General features: G+C 40.9%; 1 protein-coding gene across 1 annotated transcript in view; it reads right to left on the reverse strand.

Moving 5' to 3' along the window:
- LOC140916628 (calcium-activated chloride channel regulator 1-like) overlaps nt 1-6,596 on the reverse strand; it is a 35,008-nt gene extending 28,412 nt beyond the window's left edge. The window contains exons 1-5 of the mRNA XM_073358301.1: nt 6,458-6,596; nt 5,866-5,969; nt 4,517-4,657; nt 3,951-4,101; nt 479-596 (exon numbers count right to left, since the gene is read on the reverse strand). Of these exons, the coding sequence (XP_073214402.1) occupies nt 479-596; nt 3,951-4,101; nt 4,517-4,657; nt 5,866-5,969; nt 6,458-6,596 (653 nt within the window). The remainder of the gene's footprint in view (nt 1-478; nt 597-3,950; nt 4,102-4,516; nt 4,658-5,865; nt 5,970-6,457) is intronic.
- Between the last annotated feature and the right edge of the window lie 4,168 nt (nt 6,597-10,764).

Consider the following 10,764-nt stretch of genomic DNA (forward strand, 5'->3'; position numbering starts at 1 on the left):
AAAGCAGGTCAATAATGGGGTGTGTACCTTGACCATGTCCCTTTTTAATATTAAAAAATACCCTAAACATGAACTAGTAAGAATGGTTTGGAACTTTAAGGATCATGCCCCAGAGGAACTTAAGAAAACATTCTTATTTAATACATGCTAACCGCTATTTGATAAAGCCATGGTAAATCAAAAAGTAGAAAACAGTAACTCAAATCTGCAATTGCACCCAAATTAAAAGCTCATTTATTATAAAAAATGTGTTGGATTATAAAATTATAGTGACTGCAATTCAATGAGACTGCTTTGTGGGCAGCAATATTGTTACACATTGTCCTATCGCTTCTTTTTTAATACTATGAACAACAACTCGCCAAGACTTTTTGCATGGGGCTCAAAGTACAGACTGAAAACAGACAAGTATGTGCCAAATGTCATTCAACTATTTAAAATGTCATCAGCTGAATTCAAAATATAAAAACACTGGTACCTTGTTGCTTCAACACTTGCTTTTCCGGAGTTTATGGACACATAGAAAGGTGCATCATTATTGTATTCATCAAACACCCCCCAACGAAGATGGGCCCATTCATGGACAAAAACTTTGGCTACGGAAGAGCAGGAGCATGTGTGAATTCTAAATGCAACACTTTAAAGTTGATTTTATATTTCAGTATGTCATTTAAACAAATTTAGGGTCCAATCCTGCAATGAGCTCTGCTTGGACGGACCCCTGTACTCACACAGGACTCATTGCGGGATCCAGGCCTTAAACCCAAACAGATCACTGTGTTCAGATTAACCCTTCCAGAGTATTAACAGACCTGGGTAAAGATCTGACACCTCTGTTTGCAGACAGTAGCTTCTGTCTATTCCTGGCATCAAGCAAGGTGTTTCATGTTACCCATGTCTTCTAAAATAATTCTTGGCTCTTATATAACACAAAGGAAAAGGTGTACTGTACATTAGAAAACCATAGAGAAGTTAGTTTAATTTCAGTTTAAGGTAAAACTAAGGATTACTTAAATAGTTGAAGGCAGATAAAGTGTAAAAGGTTAGACAACCAGAATACTTTCCCAGAAAACCATAATATCACATCAAGACAAACTAACCCCTTTCTTGCAGGTGTTGGTAAAGCCATTGACATGGAGAATGTATATAATGTTGTCTAACTAAAGCTTTTAACTAGAGATGGGCCAAGGAAGCAGAGCTCAGATCTGGTTAAATTTAAGTCAGAATTCAAGGTTTGAGTTCAATTCTTCACCCAGGCTAGTATTTGACTTTACTGGATTCCAATGAATTGTTTTAAGGAGATTTTTGTCCCAAAATGCCAGAAATCTGATGAGACCACAAACCTATACATTTTTATCTAATCGAATGCAGGTTTGTCTTGGATTTGAATCCAAATAACCTTGCACATTTACCAGGGTTCAGACTCAAGGGACTGCTTTTGACCTACTTCTATTTGAAAAGAAACACATCAATTATTAATTCTAATTTGTGTATGGAAACAGATTAATAAATTGGACACTATATTGGTTAAATGGGCATAGGAGAAAGTCATTTTAATGGACAGCAGATTACACTGCACAAAACTGAGGGGTTTCTATTGGGGCTTATTTATTTGCTTATTAATGGCCTCACATGGGCAATGTGAAATGGGAATATTGTTCATTCCTTGTGAATGTACACTTACAAGAAGGGTAGTTGGGCAAATGTGACTTTCAGAAGTTCCAATAAAAACCCTCAAGTCCCCAGATCAGGATCTGCTCAGGAGGGTTTGTTCTATTCTAGGATCCACTGGGACTGGTTTTACTTGCATGTTCACCAGGTTACACCCACTGCAACTCTCAGACTAGCTTACTGCACTGTAACGTTAGGATATAGATTATTTCCAAGTCAAAGCAATGATTTAAGAGGAAAAACAACCCACATTTACTGTAAAAATATTAGCCAGAATTTTCTAAAGAGATTGGTCATTTTAGGTTCCCCCTTTTCTGAGTGTCCAATTTAAGACTCCTTAAGGCCTCCTTAAGACCACTTACTTCCCTGGTCCTTCTCACATGAACAGAGAGCAACAATACCCGAAGTCCAAAGGTGCAAACAATTCGATGTTTATTGGGGTGAACTTCCAGGAAGTATGATTCTAGTTTCCTTCCTTAGTGTCCCCCTTCCCAGCTCTGACACCACAGAGCCTTACACCCGTATCCCTGTTCCCATTCCTGCCCTTAGCCAAACATGATTCCAATTTCCCCACCCCCATTCCCTGTTCCCATTTCCCCCTTTAGCAAAACATGATTCCAATTTCCCCACCCATGCACTTCCTGACTGACTGCAGACTTCTGCTTAGCTATACCTTAACCAATCATTTTACTGAAATTTAACTAACCAATCCTAACATATTGTAACATGATTATGTAACCAATTATATCCCACCACCTTGATTAGTTTACACCCAGCAAAATTAATTATACAGCAGACAGGAACAATCACAGAACCAGACAGAGATTATACAGATAAACAATGGGGAAATGGGGACTACAGTGATAGAACAAACACAGAAATGAGGATTTCACATCCCAGCTATTGATAAGTGAGTTCTTGCCAGACAGGATGCTATCAAACTAAGTTTCCTTTTACATCTTCTAGGCACTTCCCTTTCTCTGGAGGCGATACGCATTATCAGGACAGGATTGTATTCCTAACAGCCCAATAGCACCTTATTTCAATGTGACTAGTTTGGAATGTGAGGATGTGACCATTCGCTTCCCAGCTTATGGCTGTGTCATAAATATAAAGGAAAGGGTAAACACCTTTAAAATTCCTCCTGGCCAGAGGAAAAACCCTTTCACCTGTAAAGGGTTGAGAAGCTAGGATAACCTCGCTGGCACCTGACCAAAACGACCAATGAGGAGACAAGATACTTTCAAAAGCTGGGGAGAGGGAGAAAACAAAGCTCTCTCTCTGTCTGTCTGTGTGATGCTTTTGCCGGGGACAGAACAGGAATGGAGTCTTAGAATTTAATAAGTAATCTAGCTAGATATGTGTTAGATTATGATTTCTTTAAATGGCTGAGAAAATAAGCTGTGCTGAATAGAATGGATATTCCTGTCTGTGTGTCTTTTTGTAACTTAAGGTTTTGCCTAGAGGGATTCTCTATGTTTTGAATCTAATTACCCTGTAAGGTATTTACCATCCTGATTTTACAGAGGTGATTCTTTTTATTGTTACTTCTATTAAAATTCCTCTTTTCAAGAACTGAATGCTTTTTTTCCATTGTTCTTAAGATCCAAGAGTTTGGGTCTGTGGTCACCTATGCAAATTGGTGAGGATTTTTATCAAACCTTCCCCAGGAGGTGGGGTGTAAGGGTTGGGAGGCTTTTGGGGGGAAAGACATTTCCAAATGGGCTCTTTCCTAATAAAATAAATCTGGTCAGATGTTTGGTGATGGCAGTGGAAGTCGAAGGGCAAAGGGTAAAATAGTTTGTACCTTGGGGAAGTTTTAACTTCAGCTGGTAAAAGTAAGCTTAGGAGGTATTCATGCAGGTCCCCACATCTGTACCCTAGAGTTCAGAGTGGGGAAGGAACCTTGACAGGCTGCCTCTGTTGCTTAGCCAAAGATCTTCGCCTAAGCACAGGGCCTCAGACTGTCACAGTAAGAGAAGGACCTTACACCGGCAGACAGTGATTTTGATTCTTTCTTTTATACCTCTATCACTAGCTAAGTGATAAGAATACACCTAAATTCTTAGAGTATAGGCCTTTCCAGACAGGCTTGAATATCTATATCCTAACAGAGCCTAATGTTCAACACTTTGTGAAAACCAGGTTCTTTTAACGTGTCGCAGGTTGGGCAACCAAAAACTGAGGCACCCCAAATCATGAGTCACTTTGGAAAATCTTGGCCATTGCATATTTATAAGAACAAAAGCAGAAAATTAAGGTCCAATAGATGATGCTACCTCGTGGTCCATAGATGTTATACAAATTGTCATTTAATAGGAAGTCGGGAGTGAAATGAATGTATCGTCCCTTTTCCCCACATCTTCCATATTGCAGAGTGTAAGGATCGTCTCCGTACTTCAAGAAAGGATTAGCCACGATAACATCTGCCTAAAAATAAAATGGTCCTTGTTTAAAGGGCAGCAGGAAATGGACGGTGACGAATGATTTTACTCACACCCGTTGATTGTTCCCTTGGGTAATGACTGCAGGACTGGGCACTAGAGGGCAATACAAATTCTAAAAAGAGCAATTTATGTTTCCACATTATTGAAAAACTTAGGGCTTGTCTACACAGTGGGGTAACATGCACTACAGGGGGGTGATTTCAAAAGTGCAGGACTACGTTAAAGTGCATCAGGGAACATTTAATACACAAGGATCAATTAATGAGCAATACGTTAGTGTGTTTTAGAAATAACACCCCCATAGTGTGAATTATTCCACCTAATATACAAGACCCTATGTCTTATGCTTATGAACAGAACAAATACTTTTCATTTGTGAAAAGCGCTCTAAGTCTTACCTTATCATATGACTCTGTCTTTATGCTTAAATACTCCGGTTTTGGCAGCCAATGCAGAGGAATTATAATTTTTACAGTTTTGAAAAAAAATCTCTGTTTTGTAGCATTGAACAAATAAGAAGAAGCCTCTTTGACCATGTCCTGGTAGGGAAAGAAAATAAAAGATTTATGAATTAAAAATTGAACAGGAGCAATTTAGACTTGCCAGGAAAGAAGAGTACATAAAGTAACACTAAATGTCTGAAGGCATAGAAAGAAACCAACCTTGGCCAAGAGAAGGGCTGGGACAGATTATTTCCCTCATGGAGCAAGGAGAGATCAAATTGTAACTCTGAAAGACTCTGGATTGCTCCTAGGGCAGTACAACTATATACTGCCCCTTACTCAGGGATTATGATAAAAAACACAATCTAGCCCATGAAATAAAACCTGACAGAGGTCCTTCCAAACATGAAATTTCCTCAAAAAAGTTACATGGGCCTGAGGTGAAGGATAGGCGTGGTTCGGTCCTGGTCTTTTTCACTGATCTGTAAAATGTACAGTACTTTGATGAATAAAATAAAATGATAAATAGTCAGTAAGTAATAACCTTTTTCTTGTCTCTGGGATTCCTCATTTCTCTGCTGCACTTCTATAGAGTTGTACTTTTTTTCCTGACTCTACAGTGGGCACTACTTTGTCATTATTTTTCTTTTTCCCTCCTCCTTGCTCCTTCCCCACCTCTCCTCAGTAGTTTGGAGGTCACTAGTTAATGGCTATGCCCTCCTCTGTTTATTGTTCTCTTTACAGCAACTGAATGCTGCAATGACCAAATCATTATGAACATGGAGAAAAGATCTACATGGTGACACTGAGAAACGAAAGAATAAAAACAGAAATCACTACATATATACTAAGGGTTTTTAAGAACACAGTGAATATCTGCAAGGCCAGGGAGAAAGGAGGGATAAAAGCAAATGGAAAACATTGTAATGGAGGTACAGTAAATGGTAATTAAATATCCATGTTCTAGAGATTTTCTAGTCTAAGGTACACATATTTTGGAAAGAAGAAATAAAAAGGTGATACATAGAATCAGCTTGACCCTGAGCCATGATATTCCTGTTAAACTTCAAGAGATGAGTACATTCATTTCATTAACAGCAACACTTAAATAAAAATTCAAGCTAAGAACAAATTTAGTAATCATAGAATTGATCTAGCTCCCATGAAAATCAAAAGAGAAAACCTCACATTGACATTAATGGGAGCTGGAACTGGTCTTTTTAAGATTACGGCTAATTTAGAGGTAGAACTAACCAAGACGTCTGAATGTCACAGAAGGACATTACATATACCAAAGTTCTTACCTTTATGTTTCTAATGATATTGTCATTTTCTGGTAATCCAGGGTTAATTGCAATAACAATATCCTCATAGCCACCATTTTTCAGCTGTACCATAGAACCTCTCACTACAGGTAGCAGAAATAAAAGAACCAAGCTCTTGAACACCCTCATTGTCCTTTCTCCACAACTTTTGTTATAAATATGGAGGCACAACAGTGCTATTTATACAGTTGTATATGAGCAGTTTGTTTGTACATTTTGTATATTTTATGGCAAGTATATATGGATCTGCTGTGTAAATTAAGTTTGCATAACTGTACTCAATGTGATGATGTAGGTTACATATTAATACACTGAGGAAATTCCTAAAGACTGTAATAAGCTAAGTCTGAGCTGTATTTCCTTATCCGTGCACATATTCAGTGCAAAATACAGTGAACAGTTATCACATGAGGCAGATATTGCTCAGCAGCCTCCAACTTCATCACTGGCCATCCCCATCTCCCTTTCAGCCTTCACATACATATTGCACTGGCGTTCTGTAGCTACTCAGCGTATCCATAGTGGTCCCGGAGCAAAATTTCCCTTTTTCATTGTAGAAAAGAGGCCTTACTTTCCAAAGAGTCTGGCATCATGTACCTTTCCAGACCACCCTTCATCAATATTGATGCTTCTGCTGCAGTGATCAACAAATCTTTGGAGGACTTCTGATGATGAACTCTGAGGCCTGGTGTGGTGGGCAAAGCATACATTGGTCCCATCAGTGGCCCCAATACAGTCTGGGAACCCCAGCCATGCAAAACCATTGATAATCTTCTGTGCAGTGCCCTAGCCTTTATGACCCGTGGCAGCAGCATCCTGTTAATAGCTGCTCACACTTCCATGACAACAGCCTTGACAGTTGACCTATAAACACCAAACTGGTTATCTAGTGACAGAGAGCAATCCAGGGGGGTGAGCTGTCAGATAACGATGTACATATGCTTCTGCAGGCTGAGGGGAATTCTTGGTTGGTTGCTGCAGCTCCAAGGTGAGCTCCATTCTGTTTGGCTTAAATGACCTTTTGAACTTTACCATGTACTCTCATACTAGTTTACTTCTAGCCCTCCTGGATTTCCTTCTGAGCAGAGGTTTGCATGCCTCTGAGACTCCATTGATTCCCCAAGTAGCATCCATGCACAGCCTACACCTATGTTCCACAGTTTTACTTCCGCCCTTTATACAGTTCACCAAGTAGCATTCCAACCATGGGCATGCCCCCACCTACAAATAGATTAAAGCTCTACCCTAAACTTAAGAACATCATCCAGCCCTAGGTAGAAAGTAATTTTATTGCAGCATAGCACATAAAGCCAACTGTACAATTTTATAATACAATTCTATTTTCCATTACAGTGGAAGAAGGAAATATGGCTCTGCACAGATTTCAGTTGTGAATGCCTGCACGCAAAAAGGCTTATATTGCTCTTATAAAAACAGATTTAGCTACATCTTATCAGTAATGTAACTGCACTTTAGAAAGAACGTAAATGCTTTTACAAAGCCATTTTAGAGACAAACTGAAATAAACAGGGCCAATCATAAGCATGCATGTGACTTTAGCAAATATGGTAAAAAATAAAAGATTTCTAAGCTTAAAATGGTGTGGCTTTCTTTTCCATTCCCCACTTTTCATCTTCCATTCTTTCACCCCACCTCCCCCTTAATTGTTCCATTCTTTCACCTCACCTCCTCCCTTATAATCAATTCTGTGTTTTTGTATCTTTCCCTTCTTTCCTCTGGAATCCATCTTCTGGTGTCTCTAGTATTCCCCCCATCTCTCCCCTACCCAACAGAATCAGACTGGCTCACAGCAATAGTATGAAATCATATGGGAGGCACTTGACCCCAACCTGGCAAAGCTATTAAAATAATTCTCCTTATTGTGTTTAACGGGGCTTGTCTCTTTAAATCATGCACACAAAAGCTTCAGCCCTCTCAGGTGTTCATTGGAGATGCCTTTCTGTCTGGAAACCAGCAGCTACTGTCTCCATGATGGTGTTTGCACCAAGAAAAGAAGGAAGCTTTCCACAACTAGTCCCACCTCCACCCCAGTGTGGTGGAGGCAGGTTGACTTAGGAGTAGGAAGGAAAAGCTGTATGGAAGCATTGCTTAACCAAGCCATGGAGTGAAAGGGAAGTTTTCCTGGGTGTGCCACCCCAAAGCTGGGGAGCATGATGACTGGGGGAAAGTACCCAGTCTCTGTGGCGTGGTGCGTGTTGTAGGGGGATGTTGAAGGGTAGGTGCAAGGATGAAAATAGCTCCCTCAGGCCTTTGCATTTCTCTCTCTTCCGAGTCTCCCCTCATTTTGACCCCTCCCCATTTCTTTTCTTAACTGCTTTCTCTTTTCCCTCCTACCTATTTCCCGCTACTCCTTCAGAGTTACCCAGAATCTCATTTTTTTCTCTTCTTCCCCACTCATCCTACCTGCAGGCACAGTACAAGTTGGGCAATTCTTAAAGCCATCCTGAGCTAGGCTTGGATTCCCAATTGTTCAAAGTGTCAGCCTTCTCTTGACCTACAATTCTATGGAGAACAGATCTTCAGGGGCACCAGCCCCATCTCTGGCTGCCCCATGTCCTTCATGCTCCTGAGTTTCTTTCTCCCCATTACAGCTGAACTCTTTTATTCCAGACTCCTCCTCTGCCCTTGTCCATTTAATTTTTTTCCACTCATTTCTCCACTCGTTTTCTTTCCTTCCCATCACCTCCTTTCAGGTCCCTTTTCCACCCCTGCTGCTCCTCTGCCCCTCTTCCCATCTTCACTAGCCCAAAAGTGTTCAAAGCACCAAATGAAACTCCCTCTTTTAGACTCATAGAGTGCAAAGCCAGAAGAGACCATTGCCTTACCATGAGGCAAACTGAGGCGGCCGCCTCAGGTACCACACTGTGGTGGGGGCGCCACTAGGACCCAGAGTGTAGAAAATTGTGTCTGCTGCTGGTGCATATATATTCTCTCTGCTCTAGATGCACAGAGATGGTGGAGTGCTGTGCTGGAAGAAGGAGGGCACAAGAGACATAACAGGCAGGCAGGAGAAAAGGTAGGGGGAAATAACAGAAAACAGCAGGAGCTCCAGGGAGAGAGAGGAGGAGGAGCCTGGACTAATTAACACCAGCTTCTCAGGGAGCTTCCTGTTTCCTGTTGCTTCCCTGAACCCACTTGAGGAGAACAGGCAGTCAACTGAAGTAGTAGGAGCCAGTTAGGCCCTTAAGACGCTGATATCTTCCCTCATTCAGGCCCTGCTACCAGCCTGCTTATTTGTCCCCTTCAATTGAGTGTTGAGAGCCACTATAGCTGGCACAGAACAGCAGTCATGAGTGAAAGAAGAAAATGCCCCTCTGGGGCAGCATTCAGAAAAAGAAAGAAAGCAAAGGAAGCTTTTCTATATAAGCAGGAAGGAGCTCTCCTGAGATACACAGACAGAAATTTCAGAGTGGTAGCTGTCTTAGTCTGTATCACAGAAAGAACGAGGAGTACTTGTGGCACCTTAGAGACTAACAAATGTATCTGAGAATTAGCTTTCGTGGGCTAAAGCCCACTTCATCAGATGCATGTAGTGGAAAATACAGTAGGAAGATTTTATATATATATATATACACACACACACACAGACACACACACACACACACAGACACATACATACATACACAGAACATGAAAAAATGGGGGTTGCCATACCAGCTCTAACGAGACCAATCAATTAAGGTGGGCTACTATCAGCAGGAGAAAAAAAAAACTTTGGTAGTGATAATTAGGATGGCCCATTTCAAATAGCTGACAAGAAGGTGTGAGTAACAATAGGGGGAAAATTAGTATGGGGAAATAGTTTTTAGTTAGTGTAAAGACTCATCCACTCCCAGTCTTTATTCAAGCCTAATTTAATGGTGTCCAGTTTGCAGATTAATTCCAGTTCTGCTGTTTCTCGTTGGAGTCTGTTTTTGAAGTTTTTTTGTTGAATAACTGCGACTTTTAGGTCTGTAATTGAGAGTCCAGGGAGGTTAAAGTGTTCTCCAACTGGTTTTTCAATGTTATAATTCTTGACATCTGATTTGTGTCCATTTATTCTTTTGCCTAGAGACTGTCCGGTTTGGCCAATGTACATGGCAGAGGGGCATTGCTGGCACATGATGGCATATATCACATTGGTGGATGTGCAGGTGAACGAGCCTCTGATAGTGTGGCTGATGTGATTAGGTTCTATGATGGTGTCCCTTTGTTGGAGACCCCAGGGCATGGCCACTAGTTAAGTTGAGGGGATGGAAGGCCATAAGGGTCAAGGAGGTCTCCCTGCTGAAGGCCTAAGGGCTTCTTCTTAACCCCCCTTAATAGAATTCAGGCCTGGCTGGTTTGAGTAAGCTCTTTTGCTCTTAAAACAATGTTGCAGCCACAGATAATGTCTTACAGTGTAAGGTTTGCTGACGCCAAGTTAAAGATAATAGGAGAGAAACAACTACAAGGCCAAACAGAATGTACTGGTTGTTTAAGTTGCTAGGAATGCTTGTTAGAGGTTGCAGGAAATAAACATTGTTGTAACCCATATAAGGAAGGCAGAGTATTTGTGCAAAATTTTAATTGGCTGATGTGTAGTGCAGTAGCATTAAGGAATATAAAAGTGTGTGTAATGACCTGCTCTGGTGTGTAGGATTTGAGATTCTATTCTCCCTGTACCTTGTTTGCAGCTGCAAATAAACTTTTCTGCTTCTCCACCCGGTTGTGATTATTGAGTGAAACACACCCGGTAACGAACCCCTGCTGTTGTTTTGCCTCTCGGCACTGGGTGCCGGCAACACCTTGAATAGATACGTGGACAGAGTTTGCAACGGGCTTTGTTGCAAGGATAGGTTCCTGGGTTAGTGTTTTTGTTGTGTGGTGTGTTATTAC

The sequence above is a fragment of the Lepidochelys kempii genome, chromosome 8 (assembly GCF_965140265.1).
Source record: "Lepidochelys kempii isolate rLepKem1 chromosome 8, rLepKem1.hap2, whole genome shotgun sequence".
Lineage (NCBI taxonomy): Eukaryota > Metazoa > Chordata > Testudines > Cheloniidae > Lepidochelys > Lepidochelys kempii.